The following is a 21,820-nucleotide window of genomic DNA, read 5'->3' on the forward strand; positions in this document are numbered from 1 at the left end:
CACCGCCGCGCACAGCTGGACACCTCATTCAAGCAGATGGAGTTGGCAACCCCGAGCTGAAGGCAAGCAGGCGAGGCTGCAAGCCCGAAACGCTCTACGGACATGTTGTAATGTTTTAAGGGACAAGCCATAATTTACGAACAATAGATCCGGTCACATTCCCGACAAGGGGAATTCTACCCTCCAGTCAAGATGTGACACCAGCCACCCGGCGCTCGCCGACATGGAAACCCGCCCTGTTGGCGAGGCACTGCCCGTGCAACCACAGCACCCCAGGAAGAGAACTGAAGAGCCGCGCGCGACAGCCGCTTGAAACGTTGCTAATTTCCTCCCAAATTTGTTGAAATTCAGACTACGGTGGCGGCCGGGTGAAAAGGAGGAATTCAAACCCCGGACTCCAGAAATGTCTTTGACCAGCCAGCCATGGGGCACGGACCCAACGGGAGGCGTCCTCCCTGCCGCAGGCTGTGACAACTATCTAGCGTAGTAACACATGGAATCCATCCTCCAAAACACAACAAACAGAACAAAAACAACATCTTCTGGCACTGCTAATCCTACTCTCCAAACCAGGGCAGGCGGGCGAAGAGGAGCCCGCGGAGCCCCTCCGCTCCTGCGGCAGCCACCAGAAGAATCACCAACCTTCCCGGCCTGTTACAGTCAACCCATTTTTCTAAATGAAACATTAACCACAGTGTGATACCAAGATAGAAGACAGCTTTTAATTACACATACAAAGGAGTTTGTTACACTCCAGCTCTGCTGCAAGGGCAGCTTGCTGAGAAAAGCAACTTTGATCAAAGCTTCCAGGCCCCTTCTGTAGACCATGAAAAAGAAAAATCTAGTGAGCTTACCGAGTAACCGCATAAATTGTCCCCAGGTTTTTATGCACAAGACTCACGAACTCCTAGCCAGAATGCATTTCGTTTGTGGCATTGCCTTTTTTTTTTTTTTTTCCTTCTGGTTTACGTGCCTGTTGAGCTGAGAGAGGGAAGATTTTGGAGGTGAAGCATACACCAAACATGCAGAAACAAAAATGGTCATTTTTAGCAGGAAGGTCCGCTTCCAGCAGACAAGTTTTGTGTTTCTGTGCAAAATATTTATATATACACACTCCCACGACGTATACAAATATATGCATATATACACATACACACATATATACCTTGCAAAGGTCATAAGAAAAAGCGAATCCTCCGGGACTGTCTGAGGCATGAGGTCACCTCTACGCTTGGCAGGTGAGTGCAGCAACAAAGCATTTTTGTTGTGCAACGAGAAGTCTTCCAGCTTCTTGGCAAGCTGCACACACCTCTCCGTTTAAAAACAATAGCCACACTAAACAAACGTGCCCAGGCATTTTGCAACCGCCTTTGCTGATGATGGAGTTCCCAGCACGTGACACAAGCCGGGTCCAGGACGCAGGTATGCCTGGACCCTACCAGAGCCACCCAACACCTACCAGAGGCATTAAATAAAGAGCTCGTTTAAAAATACGCTGTTCCTGTATCTCCTGCCTCCAATTGCGATCATCAACTTCAGCGGAGAAGTTCCCTCTGCCGGCATCTGCCTGCTCTGAACGTATCTACAGAACCCTTTGAAGTCAAAATATTCTTAGCAATTAGATCTTCTCTATTTCTTTTTGCCTTCCTAATTATCCTTTTAACTGCCTTCTGCTTATTTTAATAGATCTTCCTATCCTCCTCCTTACCAGACTGTTTATACTTTGTAAAAGCCTACTGCTTACTGCTTCTAATACTGTTTACATCTTCACTTAGCCACCTCGGCTCAGTTGCTGCTTTTTGCCTGATTTCGGAGTTAACCAGGGGAAATTTCCTCTCTGATCTCTACAGCAGTTTGTAAATACCTCCCATTTTTTCTACGATACATTTCCCTTGGATCTGGGAGAGGGAACGAAGCCTCCTCTAGACCACGAAGCGCTCTCGAGAAAAATCCATATTCTTATATATTGCTTTAGGCACGCTTCTCTCCACCGCTTTGCCTATCGCTTTTGCATTAGGAATATTAAGCAGGTTATTAATGACTGCGTCCCATGTGTTCCCTAACTACCTTATTCATTATCATTTCCTGCCTGAAAAAGTAAACAAATAGCCTTTTGTGCTCAATGTTACAGGAGATTACCTATGAATTTCATTAGTTATATCTCCACTAGGAGGAAAAAACCAGTTGCAAGTCCTCCCGTTTCTCACAAGGGCTTACGCCGGGGGGTGCGCACGCACGTGCAATGGCCCGGCGTTGGCAGAGGAGGGTTTGGAGCATCCCACAGGGTTTGGGTGTGCGAGTAATTTAGGGTCCGTTCAGCAGAAGCGGGAGAGTATATTAAAGGGAGGCTCACTCAATATTTCCTCTGTTCCTTATAATTCTTCCCCAACCATCTGCTACTGGACACTGGGAAACGGGATTCCAAAAGAGAGAGACGGAAAGCAAGATCTTTTGTTTAAACCACAGAATGGCCATTCTTTATAACATAACAGCAATTCTCCCCTGTCTAACTGCTAAGCTCTGCCAGAAAACTCTGAAACACATATTCCATAGATGCAGAAAATAAGCAACGGCATCGAGATATGCAGCGTCCACAGTTTCCCGTGGTAGTTTGTTCTAATAGCTGATCTCCCCTGCTGTTCAAAATTTCCACCTCCTACTCTTAAAAATATTTTCGCGTCTTCATTTTGTCATCTGAATGTTTGGATCCAGCTTCCAGGTATTGTTTCTTGCTACGCAGTTTGCTAAAACGAAGAGCTCTGCTACCTGCCTTTTTTTTTTTTTTTTTTTTTTTTTTTTTTTAAACCCATGTAGAACTGGCTCCATGAAGATAAAAATCAGCAAGTGAGATTTTTTTTCAGACTCTTATGGTCAGGGAGAGTTTCCCCAAATATGGCGCATGTCCCCAAACGTCTAGGAACAAATACCAATGAGTATTTCCTTTGCCTCTTCGAATTGCTTCACTCCACTCACATGTGGTCTGCCTTCTCCAACTTTTCAACATCTCTTAAAAAAAATGAGAGAACTGAAAATAGGGATATTGTATTAAAGCACAAGCAACAGGAGAAGACAGAATAGCTGTTTTCACTCTTGTTCCGCACAGCCGTGGTTTGCGCTATCCCATTCCCACACTCAGTGCCACTGCTCATGCTGCAGCAGTTGTCCCCTTCCCACCCCAAAGCCCGGTATGGCATCTCAGCTCCTTCTCTGGTGTCCCCATCCCAAAAGCACTCCCTCCAGCTCTCACCTCCACATGCACGCATCCTACGATTCACCTTATCAAAGTTGATCTGATGGAGACAAACCAATAATCTAAATCCCTTCGAACAGCTATGCTCCCCCGTTACCCCATTTTCACCAACCCTATGGCCATGTCCAAGCATGACCATTAGCCGCCAGCCCTCTGGGGCTGGACCCCACGGGGCCACTGGAGATGCATGGGGTCACTTGAGACCCCGTTCACAACCTCTCTCACACCAGCTTGATGCTACCAGAGGGTGTTTTGGTGTGTGACACCAAAAGATTTTGCCAGCTTGGCACGTGACACATCCTCCATCACTTTGACTAAAGAACAAATTCAATTCAATATTCCCACCACCTCCTCCCCTACGTTCTGTGCGCTCCTTCGCTTTGTCAGTCCTCATCCCCAGAGCGATGTCAGGCTAAGACAGTACAACAGCAGCATTCGCCAATTTTTCTGGAATATTCTCACTATACCCAAGTCACATAGGAGGAGAAAAAAAAGACAGAAACCCAATGGCCAGACCTCCCCCAGGAATCCCCAGTGAACACCATCACCACCCGGGGAAACGCTCCCACCCCTCGGGCTGTGCTCAGCACCGCTCTGGCTAACGCTGGACCCGGGAGCTCTTCTGCACGTGGGCGGGAAGTGTAGCACACCTCTTCCTTGCAAATAGGGAACAGCAATATTTATTAAACATGTCTAGTTTTTCTGCTTTATTATGCATTTTACCTCTCCTCAGTTGTGATAAGTCTACACAAACCATTATTAGAATTTCTTTTGTTCCTAATACAAATACTTTCTTACTGTTCCCTCCACTGACAGTCACAGATTTTTTCCCTTGTGTTTTTAACTTCCTTTATCAATTTTCTGCACTTGATAACTTCTAACTCAAGGATAACTGTCATCTCTTCCTTTTATTATACCCTTTTTCTTCTTTTTTCTTTTTTTTTTTTTTTTTTTTCTTTCTTAATTCCCACCAGCTTCGCGCCGCCCGGCTCAGGGTGAGCTCAGCCAGCGGGAGAGGTGAGCGCAGGGTCCCGCACAACGCAACCTCCATCCGAGTTTTACAGCAATTTTAAACCCCGACTACGGTTCTCATGTCATGGCAGTAACCACCCTTCGCCAAAAAGCGCCTGCGAATGACACTGGGGACAAGAGATCCCGAAGAAGTAAAACTCAGGACCCAGGTGGTGCCTGTCTGTGAAGTCCCAGGAGGACCCACCTGCACGTCCAGGGGGGTGAAGAGGCGCAGGCTGCAGGAGGGGTTATGCCAAAGGAAACGGAGCCCTTACAAGAAAGCCAGATGCCATCAAAACCAAAATGAAAACAGATGCCAGTATATAAAGGTCTATTTAAACTAAAGCCCGAGAAAATCAAACTAAGGAAGGAGAACATCCAGTTTATGGGAAGCATTTTCTATTGATGAGGTCATAAATTTACTGTATCCCTGAAAAACTTTATAAAAATTCAGGTAGGAAACCAAAGACTGAACGCATTACAGGCCGTATCCAAATTACACAGGAATGATGGAGCTGTGTTGACAAAGAAGCAAAGTGCAGCCCAATTAATTAAACGTGAATATTATGCGAGTAGGTCGCAGAGAACCTTTACAGACTGGAAGCCTATCCAAGAAAACAGAGAACATTTCCAGCACCGGTGAGCAGAGAAGGATGCTCAAAATGTCAAAGGATACCAGAGAGGCTGCGGGCCTCTGCCAAGGCAGAAAATACGATTTCAGTAACAGGAGAATTCAGTTATTCCCACAGAGACTTGAAAACGTGAATCACAGAATCACACAGAATCCCAGACTGGCAGGGATTGGAAGGGCCCTCTTGGGGTCCCCCAGTCCCACTCCCCCGCCAGAGCAGGGGCACCTCCAGCAGTGGCACAGGACACGTCCAGGCGGGTTTGGAATGGCTCCAGAGAAGGAGACTCCCCCCCCTCTCTGGGCAGCTGTGCCAGTGCTCTGCCGCCCTCAAAGGAAAGGAGTTCTCCCTCATGTTCAGACAGAACTTCCCATGTTCCGGTTTGTGCCCGTTGCCCCTTGTCCCGTCGCCGGGCTCCGCTGAAGAGTCTGGCCCCGTCCTCCCGCCACCCGCCCTTTAGATCTCCATCAGCATTGATGAGATGCCCTCTCAGCCTTCTCTTCTCCAGCCGAACACCCCCAGGGCTCTCAGCCTTCCCCCAGCAGAGAGGTGCTCCAGTCCTGAGTATCTCCATAGCCTCCACTAGACCCTCTCCAGCAGATCCCCGTCTTTCTTGACCCGGGGAGCCCAGAACTGGGCACAGTGCTCCAGATGTGGCCTCCCCAGGGCAGAGCAGAGGGGGAGGATGACCTCTCTCGACCTGCTGGCCACACTCTTTTTAATGCACCCCAGGATGCCATTGGCCTTCTTGGCCACCAGGGCACATTGCTGGCTCATGGGCAACTTGTTGTCCACCAGGACTCCCAGGTCCCTCTGTGAAATCTGTGAAAGCAGGTCTGATTAAGAAATGATGCTCTAGGTCCCACATAGGACCTCTTGCCGCATGTTGGGGAACACGGCTGTCCGTGAGTCCTGCTCTGCTGTTCATGAACAATGAGCCTTGACACAAGCAGGAGGAATGAATCCAGGCCCCACCAGGGATGGAGTTACGGGCTCTGTGGAGCCCCTCAACCCCTGCTCAGCCCCGCGGTTCCTGTCCCTCTCTGGGTTTGGTCCCATAAATGTGACTCAGGAGACAGCCACCAAAACCCAGCCGTGCTGTAGAGTCCACCATGCAGCCAACACCAAAAGCCTTCAGAACACAAAAGCCACACAAAAAAAAGTCCATTACGCTGACACTTAACTAAAGAAAAGGATACTTAAATAGGAAAATGTGTTTAAAGAGTGTTAACGAAGCAGCTAAAAGGGCTTGCAGGTGAGGTGGAGAACTTGGAGAAGACGGTTATCACCTCCCAAGGGGAGCCTGTTAAACAAATAAGGATATTTTAACAGCAGAGTGAAAAAGGCTATTAGAAACAAAAAGACACCCTCAGAAAGAAATCAAAATTACATGAATGTAAACTCAAGGAAGCTACACTTGAAGCCATAAAAAGCCAATCCAGAAAAAGATTTCAAAGAACAGGTCGCTGAAAGAATAAAACCTAATTTAAAAGTTAAAAAAAAAAAAAAAAAATCAAACACACAAGCACCAGAAGTCTGCCAGATTCTGGTATAAATCAAGCACCAAAGAAAGATAAAACCACAGAATAAACATTCAACTTCTTTGCACCACAGCTCACTTGTGACAGGGCTCAGCAACTCCCCTCCTGAACTCTTCCTTCACCAGGAATGAGCAGAGCATCTGCCTCGAACTGTGGCGTCACCAGATAAAGAGGCAGACCTGCCCAGCAAAATTAACAGGGGAAAAAAAAAAAAAATAATTTACAGGGCTAGACAGTATCCATCCAAAAGTCTGAAAGGCATTAAGCTACTAAAATTACCTAGCTACCACAAAATCACTGGTATCGATGTCAGTACCTAAGAACAAGAAAGTAACGAATGGGATCCCACCGTTTTAGAAGAGCTACAGAAGACACCCAAGGAATTAGGAGCTGCAGAACTCCATTTTTGTAGCAGAAAAATTAGTATAGACAGTAATTAAAAAAAAAAAAAAAACAAACAAAAAAAACCAAACCCAAACCTAAAAAAAAATCAGTATTCACAGAGATAAAAAAGAAACACCAGGAATCGATATGGCTTCTGTAGACAGCCGTAACTCCCCGAGCGCTGAGGACTGCCAGCAAGGGTCAATGCGGAAGAACGGGGCGAGCGAGCAGCACAGCGTACCTGGATTTCCAAAAGCCTTAGACAAGTTTCCTCTACGAAGGCTCTTACGGTAAGTACACTCACAGTACTTCCATATGCACAGGATAAAATAAGAAGTCATCTCATTGATTAACAACTGATTAAAAGCTGGAAAATAAAGGGCAGAAATAGTTCGTTATCACAGTGGGGTCCCGCAGACATCTGCTCCGTGCACCGAGGAAGATTTGGAGAAAGGAATACACCGGGGGAAAAACGACAACATACACAAAATCAAGTTACCTAAATGAGACATCAGCATTCACAAAAGCGATTGAGGAGAAACCGAGGGCACCTCTCCAGCAGCACGAGCGCGGCGTTCCACGGCAGCCAGCAGGGCAACAAGGAACTACGAGTGAAGGAACTCTGGGCAGAAACAACCCCAGGTTCCAGTATAGGATGGGGAGCTACCTGTTAGAGAGCAGTGTAGAGGAAAGGGACCTGGGGGTCCTGGTGGACAGCAGGATGACCATGAGCCAGCACTGTGCCCTTGTGGCCAAGAAGGCCAATGGCATCCTGGGCTGTATTAGAAGGGGGGTGGTTAGCAGATCGAGAGAGGTCCTCCTTCCCCTCTACTCTGCCCTGGTGAGACCGCATCTGGAATATTGTGTCCAGTTCTGGGCCCCTCAGTTCAAGAGGGACAGAGAGCTGCTGGAGAGAGTCCAGCGTAGGGCAACTAAGATGATTAAGGGAGTGGAGCATCTCCCTTATGAGGAAAGACTGAGGGAGCTGGGTCTCTTGAGTTTGGAGGAGACTGAGGGGTGATCTTATTAGCGTTTATAAATATATAAAGGGGGAATGTCATGAGGATGGAGCCAGGCTCTTCTCAGTAGCGACCAGTGATAGGACAAGGGGTAATGGATTCAAGCTGGAACACAAGAGGTTCCACTTAAATTTGAGAAGAAACTTCTTCTCAGTGAGGGTGACAGAGCACTGGAACAGGCTGCCCAGGGAGGTTGTGGAGTCTCCTTCTCTGGAGACATTCAAAACTCGCCTGGACGCCTTCCTGTGCAACCTCATCTAGGTGTTCCTGCTCCGACAGGGGGATTGGACTAGATGATCTTTCAAGGTCCCTTCCAATCCCTAGCATACTGTGATACTGTGATACTGTGTGAACAGAAAATGCACCCACAGCACTGCGCATCGTGCCGGTGTGCCCACCGCGAAAGCGACTGTGGGAAGAAAGGAAGCAAAGGAGGGCGACAAGGACGATCCAGCGAGAGAAACTCCCGTGGGGCGCACAGGGTGCCCACGGACCGCCCCAAGAACGGGCACGCAGGATGACGGCTGTCGTAGAACCATAGAATCGTTGTCGTAGAACCATAGAATCGTTATGGTCGGAAGACACCTTTAAGATCATCGAGTCCACCCGTTAACCCAGCACTACCAAGTTACTGGCAAGGTCGCTGCTTCCCAAAGGACCAAGCTAAACCCCAAAAATAAACCCCACAAGCAAAGGAAAGCAAATATTTTTTCACGCTCCTATTTGCCTAAATAAATTGCAGACGCTGCAATTATCCAAATCGTTGCCTCGGTGGTCGGTAACGCCAGGGTGCTGAAAATCCACATAACGAGGGGCCGCAGCACGTCCCGGGGACAAGTCACAAGGAGCCTCCAAAGGGTGGGCACAGCAGAGGGGAGAAAGAAACAGCTGGGTGCCATCCCCGCCGGAGTGGAAAATAAAGTTATTATTAGTAAATCACCTGTCCCGTACCTGAAGTTACACAGGACGCGGTTCCTGCCCCGCAGAGCTTGCTGGCGAGGCTGCAGCCTCACATGAAAACCCAGAAAAAGAGTTTGCAATACTGTTTTTTTCTTCTCATTAATGTAGTCGGTCGCCACTCAACACCTGGTGATGGAGGAATGGGAACCAAAGCTGGTGACAGCTCCGGCACCTCATAGAAAAAGGCGTTCCCCCTAAAGGAGAGGGCACAGAAACATCTCGGGAGGGTGGGAGAAACCACCAACCCCAACCCCGAGACAGCGGAGAGCTCCTGCGAAGGGACAGATCTGGAGCAGCGGCTCAGAGCAACACCTCCTCCGCCTTGAAATAGAGAGACGGGGAAACACGGCAACGCAGAAAGTGGAAGGAAAATACTGGAGGATGGATTCACAGAGGTGTCCAAGAGGGGAAAAATGGCTCCAATCCAACATCTCACCTTCCTCCTGCAGAATTATTAATAGTTCCCGCGCAGAAATTAGTAACGGAGCCAGCGCGTGTGCTGGGTCCTCGGCTTCGCTGGGGGATGCTCCGCGAGTCACCTTTGAAACCCCTAAACTATCTCCAGAAAGGAAGAATAGTCCCAAATTCTTCGAGTTTACAGCTCACTGCAGCATCTACTCGGAAAAAATCTAACAAAAAATAACTGGGGGAAAAGTTGAAAAGTTATGATGTCCCAAAAAAAAAAAAAAATGTTTCTGCAGTTTGCTTTTGAAAAATTTCCTACTGCTTTTTTGGGTTTGTGGGATCATTAAAATAGCTGAGCTGGGAACGACATTTACTTCGTCGGTTTTGCTAAGAAAGAGTACCTTCTGGGATGGAACAGTGGGGATGTTTATGGGGTAAAAAAAGGCTTTTTGTGAATAAAATGGATTCAACTATTGAGATGCAAAATAGACCGAATGATTATTTATATAACAGACTATTATAACGTGATCAAACTTTAAATATTAAAAAAAAAAAAAAAAAACCAAGACTTTGGCTGAAAAGAAATGAAAATGTATTATTCCTGGTGCCAGAATGTTTCTAAATGGAATATATTCCTTACATTTACTGTTTAAGGGCTTTCTTGCCATAGAGAGAGTTAAGGTAGAGGGACAGAGTGTTTTGGAAACAACGTTAGCCGAGCACTTAAAAATTACACAAATCCAGAGGAGACAGAGAATTATTTTTTTTTTTTTTTTGCTATTTTTGGGTGGGAGGAAGGAAGAGGCTTGAAAAATGTAAATATTCTAATGCCATTTTTCCTCCAGAATGATACTTTGCTCATGATAATAGTCTCTTAATAGAACGCAATCCTTCTGTCCTGCAGAGTCAAAGGGGTTCGGCTGAAGCACGGGAATTAGGTACCATTTTACCGACTTCGGTCAAAGCTGCTTGCGGGGAAATTTAACCACAAGCCTAAATCCCTGCAGGACTGGTCCCTACGTGAATTCCTAAGCAGAATAAAAATTAAAGCATTGAAGATTTAAAAAAAAAAAAAAAAAAACACCAAAAAAACAACAACAAACAACAACCAAACCACACATCCTATGAGGAAAAGTCAAGACACAAATGGAAAATTCCTTCCTGGCTCCATGGATGCTAATTGCGTACCTTGTGCCAGGAGCTGAGTATCATAAATTTCTACATATATATTTAATTAGGTTAATTTGTAAAACGCAGACATATGTCTGCTTAAAGTAGACAGGAACGTTTCATTTTATACATTTTAAGTATCACATGATGAACTACAATCACAAACACCGTTTATGCTGGAGCGGGAAGGCCAAAGCGCTCTCCCTGACAGGAGGAAAGCACAAACATTTCCGAATCAGACGAACCAACCGCCGCGAGGTGGGACTGCCATCTCCTCCACGCTGCCCCAAACCAAGAGCAAACGCAGCATTCTCAGCGACTCTACTTGTGACCAACTAAACCAATCAAGACTACGGCATTAAAAAAAAAAAAAAAAAAAAAAAATTTAAATACATGCAACGTTTCTGGAAAAAGGCCTCTTATTTTTCTTGATTTTGGGCTGTTTTTTCTCATGTACGAACGGCATCGCTGTTTCCACTGAGGATGCTCCAGTGGACTCAAGCCTACATCCCCCCGATGTCTGCGAGCCGCTTCCAGGAGTGGGAATTGCATCGCTGCTCTCAGACCACGCGTGATACAAGTTGGACCTTGCAAACTTGCTCCGGATGGATTTTGCCACCACCTAATGCAATTTAGTTCGATACGTTTGCATTTTTTGATTTCTCGCCCAGCGCCCTCCTCGGCTCGGGGCAGAGCGGGTCCTCCTACAAGGCTGTCTCCCCGGCAGTGTCCTAACACACCTCATTAAGGAGAAACGCTAATTCTAAGTGCTGTTATCACCAACCAGCCAAATTTATAGGCCTTTAAAATAAAGACAGATAAGAAGGTAAAAACATCCCTCCCTCGGAGTTAATATGTAGCATGCCTCAGGGGTATTAACCATAACCAGATAGCCGAAGCCGCATGCCCCCAAGCAGTCTAAACATGACAAGAGTCAAAATACACGCGCGGACAGTCCTTCTGGTGTTCAATTATTAATTTCTTCACTGGCAAAGTTCATGTCCAGCCCTGCCAGCCCGCATCCACTGGCGCCCACCCGGCAAGGCCAGGGCCACCGACTGCCAGGTGCCGACCCGTCCCCCGGTGTCGCTGCCACCACCGTCGTCATCCCAAGGATGCACTTGAGCATCTCGAGAGCCCGACGTGGGCTCCTGTCGACGGCATCACCTGATTGCAAGGAGAAATCCCGCTGATTCCCAAGGGGGTTTTCAGATCCCCTCTGCTGCCAGCCTGATCCGAATCCAGCTGTGCCTCCCGACGCGGGTTTCAAAAACGCATACAGAAATTCAAAAAGGTATTTTGTTTCCAGCAAATAATTATTCTGTGTCCTCCCAATCCTCCCTGTCCACCCTCAAAATTACAAATATCACAAATGCCGGTAAAAGCTCAGGATTTGCAGCCCGCAGACTAAAGCGCGTCAGACCTGAAGTGACGGATTTACACCCAGAAAGCAGTAGCTCTTCTTGGGTTTCAAGCCACGAAGCCACCGGGGCTGTCTGCACGCTGCTCACTGGGGTGCTCTCGTTCAGCTTCCAAAGTACACCCAACGGTCTGCAGACTTCATCTAAAAAATCATACAGATCTGTTGAAAAAGGGTTTCGTTCATTCTCCCCGTGTGTAGCCAAGTAATTAAAATAATAATAAAAAACCCTCACCCAGATACAGACAACTCCATTTCAAGCGTGCACCCCAAAGGCTCCACAGTGCCCCAAGGACCACGACCAGGCTCTGCTCCCAACGGGGTCAACCCACATCGCTGCTTCAGGGTCCCCTCCCGGCTCTCCCGCACCGGCTGAGCTGTTGGCTTTGGTTGCAGAGTTTTGAAAACTGAGGTTTAATACTTCTAAAAATAGGTCTAAAGCAATTAAATACTTGTACTAAAATCGTCCTCAACGTACTGGAAGCAGAACCTAAATGATGAGCCTTCAACGCAAGCACACCCAACTTCTTCTGAAAACTCACTTCTGTTGCTATTTTCGGGCAGGAGAGGATACCAACACCCACACAGAGTAAAAAATTAACTCGCAAGAAATGACTTGCTGCCCGAGTGTATCTAGTAAAATGAAATCACAACAAGTATTAAAACTTGAAGACCGCGGAAAGACGGCAGTGCCATTGGGACACCAGCACCGGGACGTGACCACATCTGGCCGGTCGCGGCTGTTGAGGAGAACCCTGCTCCGCTCTGACAAATGCGCCTGTTCGCACTCCCACCAGGCGCCGAGATACGAAACCTCGTGTGGTAACAGCCCAAATTTCTACAGCAGTACAGAGGACACCGATGGCTCACTGAGGTCTGGCCCCAGTGTTGCCGAACCACGTACCCAACGGTCTACACAGCATCCCAGAGTCACCAGAGAGCTGCAGCCTCCATCGGCGAGTGGAGTCCCTCAGACGCGTCCATAGGCACAAACACGTACCCACACGGATTGACCCCTCAGGTATACGGCAGCTTCGGCAGCCCCCAGCCCACCTTCCCGTTCCCCTGCGTCAGCCCCTTGTCAGCGCAGGGAAAATCTAGTCACCGCTTTTCCACCTCCAGCCTTATTTTTCACGTTACGCCAGGCCAAATATAGACGCCAAACAAAGAGGAAGACTGGAAATTACAAGCGAGGAAGGCCTTGCCTATATAATTAAATCTTCGCAGGTACAGCACACCAGCTAAGCCCTTCTAAGCGCGTGCTGAAGCCCACCTGGGCAATACAGACAGAAATAAAGACAGAGGAGAGACCCCCCCAGAAGAGCTACCCTAGTAGAGGAACCCGTACAGTGACACCGGTCCCACCACCGAAAAGCATCACGCACGCCGAGCTGACCCAAAGTTCTGCAATCTCACCCCAAACGGGCTGCCCGGCCTCCAGCGGCAGCACGACTCCATCAACCCCAAGTCCCATCCCCTGGTAAGAGCCTGAAACTCTGCCCTGACCTCGTCCAAGAGTCACTGGGGCCCATCCACACCTCCAGAGACACAAGCACGGGGGGGTTCGGCTGATCCGACCTCCCCAGGGGAGGCTCCCGGCACCCGCCACACTGCCTAACGCAGCATCCCAGCTGGAGCAAAGGCTTCCAGCGTGCTCAGAGACCAGTCCATGAACCCGAGCCACCTGCCAACCAATCGCCAAAAGAACCCCAAAAGGTGCAGAGCACAAAAACTCTTCTCTATGGGTCCAGAGGTGGTTTGAGTTGGGGTCCGGAGTCTGACCTGCTAATATCACCTCTACACAGCTCGTACCCTCACTGCCGCATCCCTCCCCCAAACCCACCTCTCCGAGTAAGAAACTTTGCGGCTGTGCTTTCAAAGAGTACGGAGGAGGATTTTCTCTACTTAACCTCCTTTTTCTGCCACGGCTTACCCTGCCTGCTTTGGGAGCCACAAATAGAGACCCAAAGCAGCAAAACCCAAATACCTCAGAAACCCATCGTGCAGCTTGCCCAGCCCCTCCACGTGTGTTTACACCCTCAATAGCGTTGGTGTACAAAGCCCATGTTACCGGAGATCACTTATATCCTTCATTTTGGTACCCGACCCGCAAATGCACATTTCAGAGGCTGGCAAAGCAACTTCTGCACGGGAAGAGCCCAGACTGCTGACCCCAGCCCGAAAGAAAGACCACCACTCACACCCAACTTCACCCACCACCACAGTCCCACCAACGGCAATGAGAGCACTCAATGGGAGAGAGCAAACAAGACCCAGGACTGTGGGAGGACAGATGCGAGGTCTAAATATCCAACGCCAACCAAGTGATGCTTTGCCTTTATAAACACCCCGTCCAAGGAGTGGGGCATGGCAGCTTTGAGATCTCCAGCATGCACATGTCTTGGGAAGGGACCTGCTCCACAGAAAGAGCATGTCCTCCAGCCTTTCACTTCTTCCAAAGAAGACACAAGCGCATAGCAATGCCTCCTGCATCCCACAACTCACCTGAACGTGCAGCAGCTACGGGTGCAGCTCAGCTTCCCCACGACCAGGCGGGGATGAGAGGCACCAAACTCTCTGCTCCAGCCAGAGCCAACCGTGCCCCTGCGGCCACGGGCTTTGCAGACAACCAACTGTCACTGAAGGCACCCATCAACTCAACCCGCTGCTTATTAGTTATGATTGTTAAATTTTGAATCCTCTTGATTATCATAGAATAGTTTGGGTTGGAAGGGACCGTTAAAGACCATCTGGTCCAACCCCCCTGCCATGAGCAGGGACACCTTCAACTAGACCAGGTTGCTCAGAGCCCTGTCTAACCTGACCTGGAATGTTTCCAGGGATGGGCCATCTACCACCTCTCTGGGCAACCTGGGCCAGTGTCTCACCACCCTTCCTTCTATCGAGTCTATCATCCCTCTTTTAGTTCAAAGCCATTACCCGTATCGCTAAAGGCCCAAGAGAAAAGATCTCTCTATGTATATACGTTGTACATTATATGTTATATATTATATTACATATGTCATATGTAATATATACATATTAATTCCTTTGCACTCCCTTTCTGCTACAACTTTACCCCACTCCCACCGTCACCAGAGCTAACCAAGGTCACCATAAGCCACGCGCCGTGACTCTCCCACGCCGGGCACGCAGTCAACCCCTCCACTGGACACCACGTGCCACCACCTTCCCGGGTCCCTCTGCCCACCTCGGTGCCACGGCTTAAAAATTCAGCTCTCACACGACTGCCGACGAGGCAGAGCCGTGTGCCACTGATGAAAGACGCATCGCAAATGGTTATTTTTCATATACTATCCACGGTAAACAGCATCATTCATTTCTATTCCCTCGCTCCAGACAAATCAATGATTGTTAATGCAAAGTCAACACGTCCAGATGTAGTTTGCATACTAGTTAACCACTAAATTGGCATCGCATAGTACAAAATAATCAAGAGACATTCAAGGAACCAAACAAAAGCAAAAAGGAGGCAGATGACTAGCAATTAATCCATAAAAGACCTTTAAAAATTAGAAACGTCTCCCCCAGAAAACACGGCATGGCCAAACCGAATCCGTAAATGCAAAATTCTAAATATACGTAAAGCTAGATGCTCAGAAATTTCGCAGTCACAAGAAGCGAGTCTCACACGGTGGCATTTACTCGTGTCCCTTACCAAAACGCAACCGCCGCCTCCCGCCGCGCTCGCAGCCCCTGTCCCACCACCCCATCCCCTCGCCCTCCCCGCTGCGTCCCCCCTCGGCACGTCAGGTCCAACGAGAGCCTCATCCTGCCCACGGCACCTCGGACACAACTCCATGGGCAGCTCCCCATGACCCCCGGGACTAACCCTCTCCACGTTCCAGCCCCCGGCGCAGTTCCCACGCAAACCATCGCTCCCGTGGAGCCCGGCTCGCACCAGCGGGTCACGGTGGGACCCGGCAAACCCTTCTGCATCCGCAACGCGCTGCCTGCGCGCGGCGCCCCGCAGAAGCTCCCCGACGTGGGTGACGCCGGCACTGTGCTGTCACCGAAACGTGAGGGACAGCCGAGATGCTCGAGCGGAGCCCGAGCCCCACCACGCCGCCGTGGGGAGGTCTAAACCCTCCCGCGGGCAGAGCATCCAAAGAAGCGGGCACGAATCCGTACCAGCGTGAGCCCGACAGCAGGTTTCAACGCAGAGAAATTAAAAAAAAAAAAAAAAAGAAAGAAAAAAAAAAAAGGAAAATAAATAAATGAAAATTTAAATTAATCTAACTTTTAGAACACTAATTTCGCTACCGCACCGGCGTAATTGCAAACTTGCCTGTGCATCACCAGGGCCACGTGACTGCACCCGGGAACCCAACTATTCACGGCGTTGCGTTATGGCTGTGATATATATTTAAATTATTCTGGAGTTATGCGAATAGCGTCCTAAGGTTTTATATGGCGCTTGTGTAAATATTATCTACTACTTTAATAATATTATGTCTATTTTCATCCAGGGATGAAAACATGTCTATTTTCATCCTCAACGAGGATGAGGGACTTGAAATTTTCCTTTTTTTTTAAAAAAAAAAAAAAAAAATACATTCCAATTATGTCACAAGAAATCTGTTGGTATGGCTCTGCCGGGCTCCTTCCCTCCCCCTCCCCCTTCCAGGCTGCCAAACAGCAATTTTTAAAATGATAAATATTGATCAACTTTCCAGAGGGAGGAGAGAAAAAAAAAAAATAATTTAAAAAAAAAAAAATATCCCCCTGAAAGCGGACTGCGATGGAAAAATTATGAAAATATTTTCAAGCAGGAGGAGGTTTCCCCTGGAAGGACAGCGGCGCGCAGAAAGGGCAGATTCAGAAACCCATTATAACCTCAACCGTAGCTTTTCATCGCCGGCGGAACGTATAATGGAAGCCGTTGTTTAAAAGAAACTGATATACAGAGAGTTAAAGATGGTTAAAGGTTGCGGTACGCGCACCTACGGGCTGCCGGCATCTCCCCAAGTTGCAGCCCAGCGCTACGGCATCGCATTTTCCCCTCTGCAGAGGAACCGCGCGACGCGCAAACCCCCCCCGCGAACACCCACAGAAAATTCACTTATTCCCACAACAGCCCAAAACAGGTTAAAACAGACCCCAACCGGGGTCTTTCGAGTTTCAATTCTTCTATTTTAGGATAGCACGATCGACTCGAAAGATACACCCACGAAATGCGGTCGTTCGGACCCCAAATTGAATATATCTCGTTATTCGTAATTAAAATGCAGCACCCATCAGCGTATCCGTGTGTGTGTCGTCCCCCCCCAACCCACGGCGCAGCCACGGCGCGGCTCCCCAGATCCCGGCGTGGGGTCGGGCAGAGAAAAAGCAGCAGCAAAAAAATCTGCGTTTGGAAAAAAATGTATGAAACCTTAGGAAAAAAAAAAAAAAAAAAAAAAAATTACAGCTAAACAGTTTCTTTGGGTATAATTATAGAGTAAGTGAAAGTTAGGGGGTGCAGCTCGAGGAGGGGAATTCTTGGAGGGTAAGAATCTGGAAAAGCCACCACGTTACAGCTTCCTGGATGAAACCGGGGATAAAATATTCGCCGGGATTGTTTAATCCAATTTAGAGCATTGTGTGTCATTTTGACCCGTACGCGCCACCCCGCTCTCACTGCACCACTGCCGCCCCGGCACCACGGGACGCGCTGCATTATTTGCTAAAAAAGAGATTCAGGAAGAGGGTGGGTCCTTTTCGGGGAGGGGGGAGGGGGGGCGGTGATGGGGAGGGGGGGGAAATAAATGCAAAAATAAAAATATGAAGTTGACATTTCAGAGTATTTTGTCCTCCGCCCAAGAGTTCTCCTGCTTCGCAAATTTTTTCCATCCCCCCCCTCCCCCCCTTTGAGCAAATGTGAAACAAATAAAGAGGAGGGTGAAAAACAGCCCCAGAACCCCCCAAATTCACCAGCCACTCCTGCCTAATCCCCAGCAAATATCAAGTTACAGTGAAATAAAAATCAAACCAGAAAAGATAAAAAAAAAACAAAAACTTTTCAGGGGGTTGAGATTCAGATTTAAAAATTCTTTCCGGATTGAAATTTAATTTTTTTTTTTTTTTTTTTTTTTTGTAAGCACCTGGATTTCAGCGTTGGCGGGGTGGGTGCCCAGTAGGTCCGAAAACTCACTTCTGAGTTCAAAATTTTAAAATGCCTTTTTTTTTTTTTTTAAAAAAAAAAAGAAAAGAAAAAAAGAAAAAAAAAAAAAACCACCCTGCTGCAGCTGTGGAGCCAGCCATCTTGCTATTTTGTCCCCATTTTAGAGAGGAGACTGTGTCAAGGTTGGTAAAACTCAATGTTGACCTAATCTTTCCCTTCCTCTCCCTCCCCCGCTTTTGGGTGGAAAGGCCATGGAGCTCTCCTATATTGGGTTTTGTTTTTTTTTTTTTTTCTTCTTGAAACAATGCATGTTTCAGTGCTCTTTTGTTATTTATTTTTAAAAAAAGATCAATACCAAGACCCCACTATTCAAGGGCAACCCTACAATAATAAACCAGTGTGTGCACAGTCCAGAACTCGCAGTCACCCCCTAACAGCAAAATAAGAGGCACATAACAGCATTTAAAAAAAAAAAAAAAAAAACAACAAAAAAAAAAAACCCACAACCACCCCCCCAAAAAAATGTGAAAAAAAGATTTTTCAATTCAAACTCCTGGAAGGCTCTGTAGTAAAGAGTCAAAAAGGATTTTGAAATTGTGAGAAATAATCATGGCTGAGCCCTTTAAAGGCACTTTAGTTTTACTGCTTAAAAAAAAAAAAAAAAAAATCAAAATCACTAAATCTGCAATTATTTTTTCACAATATTGTTAATTATGCATATTCATAATGTCATGGCGGACCTTATAATAAACCTGTGTAAATATTACATTTAGATGATCCCCAGTATCTGGAGTTGTTACAGTGTGTGTGTTTAAAAAAAGAAGCGGGGGGGTGGGGGGAAACCTACTATGGAAATTTTTTTCTCTACAAAAGAAGTAGGAAATTAAATGCTGGAAACTATGTTTTAATTATGCCAGGAGAAACCATCCGAAAAGCCAAGAAATTCAAAAATAAATCTGACATTCGACTCTTAATTTTGCTTGTCCTCGTGTTTTCCTGGACTGTGTTTAGAACCCTCATTGTTTAAGAGCAGTTTTGCATGAAATCCAAAATCGCCAAAAAAAAAAAAAAAAAAAAAAAAAAAAAAATTTGGGTGTGTCCACAGCAAATTTTCTCTGCTCTAATTTTCCTGCAAAACTCCCCAGTTGAAACAAATAACTTTAAGGACCGCGGTGAAAAAAAAAAAAAAATTAAAAAAAAATTAAAAATTACAAAAAAAAAAAAAGAAAATCAGTTTTGGCACAGCGTGCTGCCCAAGTTCAAAATTACAATGAAGTACCAATTCCTAATTGCTCCGTAACAGCAATTCTCCCACTTTCCCAAACTAATCGCAGCCCACCCAGGGGTGCCCCCTCCCACCCTCCCCCCCCCCCCCGCGCGCGCCGGCTCCGGCTCCCCCCTGGAAAAGGGGGTGGCGGGGGGGAGGGAAGGGGGGGGGGAACTTGAATTCATTCAAATTCCAGCTTAATTTTCATTTACATATTCGCTGGGCTTCGCCTCCGAAGGGACAAACACGGGATTTGCGGGGGCTGCGGGGGGGGAGGGGATGGAGGGGGGGGACCGGCCCCGCCCCGCCGCCCCCCAACTTTCTCCAAAAAATAAGAAATAGCAGAATATTTCCTCTTTTTTTTTTTTTCAATTTTAATTTCTTTTTTTTTTTTATTTACGAAATACTCTCCTCTAGGTGGCGTCGTTTTAATGGAAAAAAAAAAAAAAAAAAAAAAACTACCGTTCGGCAGGAACATTAGAGAAGGGGAGAAAAAAAAAAATTTGGGGGGGGGGGGTAACAAAAAAAATAAAATAAAAGCGAGAGAAGCCCCGCGAAGGGGAGCGGGCGGGGGGGGCGGTCGGCGGGCCCGGGCCGGGCCGGGGGGGGTGCGGGCCGGGCCGGGCCGCGGCCGGCGGCTCGTCCCCGCCGACATGGCTGCTGGGCGCCGCTTTGTTTTCCGCCCCCGGTGCGAGGGGGGCGGCGGGGCCGGTGCGGGGCCGGGACGAGCCGCGTCCCGCCGGCGCCCCCCGCGCCACTGCGCCAAAGCGCCGCCGGCGGGGGCTCCGCGACGGGGCGGCTGCGGCGGCGGCCGCCCTCTCCCTCCCTTCTTCCTCCCCGCTCCCTCCGCCTCCCCCCGGGGGACACGCCGCCCGGCCCGCCGCGTACCTGCGCTCCCGTCGCCGCCGCCGCCGCCGCCGCCGCCGCCGGAGCGGAGCCGTCCGGCTGGTTCATGAGGCTGAGGCGGGAGGCAGGCGAGCCCCGCGCCGCCGGGGCCTGCGATCCGCCGCGCACAATGCCGCCGCCGCCGCTGCCTCCTTTCCGCCCTCCCAGGAGCGGCGAGTGGGGGCGATGCCCCCGCTGCGCGGGTGGGCGGCTCGCCGGGCTGCTGCAGCCCCCCTTCCCCCCGGGGGCATGGGCCGGGGCGGCCGCCGCGGGCACGGGCGCTGCCGCTAGCGGCGCGGCGCGCAGGGCTGGGCGGGCGCCTCCCGCTGCCGAGCCCGCGCCGCCGCCGCCGCCGCCGCCGCCATCACGAGCCGCTCTGGGGGCAGCTCCAGCCGCAGCGCGCTCGCAGCCAGCGGCGGCGGCGGGAGAAAGGGGCTGAGTCTGGCCCAGCCCGGCAGCCCCGCCGCCGGCCGGCCCCGCGCTGCCCCCTCCGCCCCCCGCACCCGGCCCGCCGCCACCGCCGCCGCCCGGCGGGCGCGGGGCCGCTCCGCGCTGTGGGGCCGCCGCCGCGGCGCCCCCCGCGGAGCCGGTTGGGGGGTGGGGAGGGGTGCGGAGCGGCCCCGGCCCGGGGCGGGGGGGTGACACCCGGCGGGCTGTGGCGGGGGGAGAGGCCGGGGAGCGGCGCGGCACCCCCGGGCCTCCCCACCGGCCTTCCCCCCCGGCCGCGGCGGGCGGCGGCTGAAGGCGGAGGGCCGCGGGGCGAAGGGGGTGTGCGGGGGCGGCAGAAGGGCCCGGGCGGCATCTCTGCCCTTCTCCGTCCTCCCCAGCACCCCCTGAGCCCCGAAGCTCCCCGGTGTTGCCCCCCACCCGGGGTCCCCCCCACCGTGTTTGAGAGCGGTTTCCCCGTGGTGCAAACCGGGGGGGGGGGGGAGGGAGAGGGGGGGAAGGTCGTTCCCCATCCCCCGGTGGAACTCGGCCCGGCACCATCGCCCGCCGCAAAGAGCGGTTCCTCCGCACGTGCTCAGGCCCCGCGCGGTGCCGCCCGGCCAAACTTTGCTCCGTTTTCCCCCCAAAAAAGGGGAAAAAAAAAAAAAAAAAAAGGAGTAAAGGAGTGCTTCCCTTCCCCTGGAAAACATACAGCGTTGGCGATCAGCATAATTACATCTCCTGCGTACTGGGTGTTTTTCTGCCTTGTGAGGCGCTGCCAAAAATAGTTACTAATAGTGTTAATAAAATAACCCGAACTCATGGATTTCCCCGGCCCGGCCCGTGAAACCTTCTTTCCCAAGAGCTCCACAAAGCTGGAAATTTGTGGAGAGCCGAACGCTGATTGTCTTTTTGCTGCCCAGGCTAAAGATAGCTTCAAAGATATTGCAAAAGACAAATTTATTTTTCTTATTATCTTTCATGCAGATTTCATTCCAAAACGCTGTACAGTCAGATAATGTCATTACAGAGCTAAATAAAAACAAAGGGGAAGGGGAATTGGTGGAGATGTTGGGCAAGGGAAGATGTTTTCCGAATGAGCTGAGAAGGGATGTGGGAAGTCAAGAGGCAAAAACCACTCACAAGGCTCTTTCACCCCCATTGTCGGTGTGAAGAGGAGCCAGAGGGCATCCCCTGCGGAACAGAATAAAGCAAAAAAAGGTGTTTAACAAATGGTATAGTTTGAGGAAGGTTAGGGGAAAAATGCCGTTTTGACGTGGGTTTTGCAGGATGAGGAGGTGCATAGAGATGCCCTCAACAGCCCTCGGG

General features: G+C 49.5%; 1 protein-coding gene across 1 annotated transcript in view; it reads right to left on the minus strand.

The window, feature by feature from the left end:
- ZNF618 (zinc finger protein 618) overlaps window positions 1-20,243 on the minus strand; it is a gene marked incomplete at its 3' end in the record, with an annotated part of 164,085 nt that extends 143,842 nt beyond the window's left edge. Inside the window, exon 1 of the mRNA XM_082492432.1 lies at window positions 20,069-20,243. Within this exon, the coding sequence (XP_082348558.1) occupies window positions 20,069-20,134 (66 nt within the window). The 5' untranslated portion in view covers window positions 20,135-20,243. The remainder of the gene's footprint in view (window positions 1-20,068) is intronic.
- Window positions 20,244-21,820: the final 1,577 nt, after the last annotated feature.

The sequence above is a fragment of the Vanellus vanellus genome (genome assembly GCF_965231255.1).
Source record: "Vanellus vanellus genome assembly, chromosome: 18".
Lineage (NCBI taxonomy): Eukaryota > Metazoa > Chordata > Aves > Charadriiformes > Charadriidae > Vanellus > Vanellus vanellus.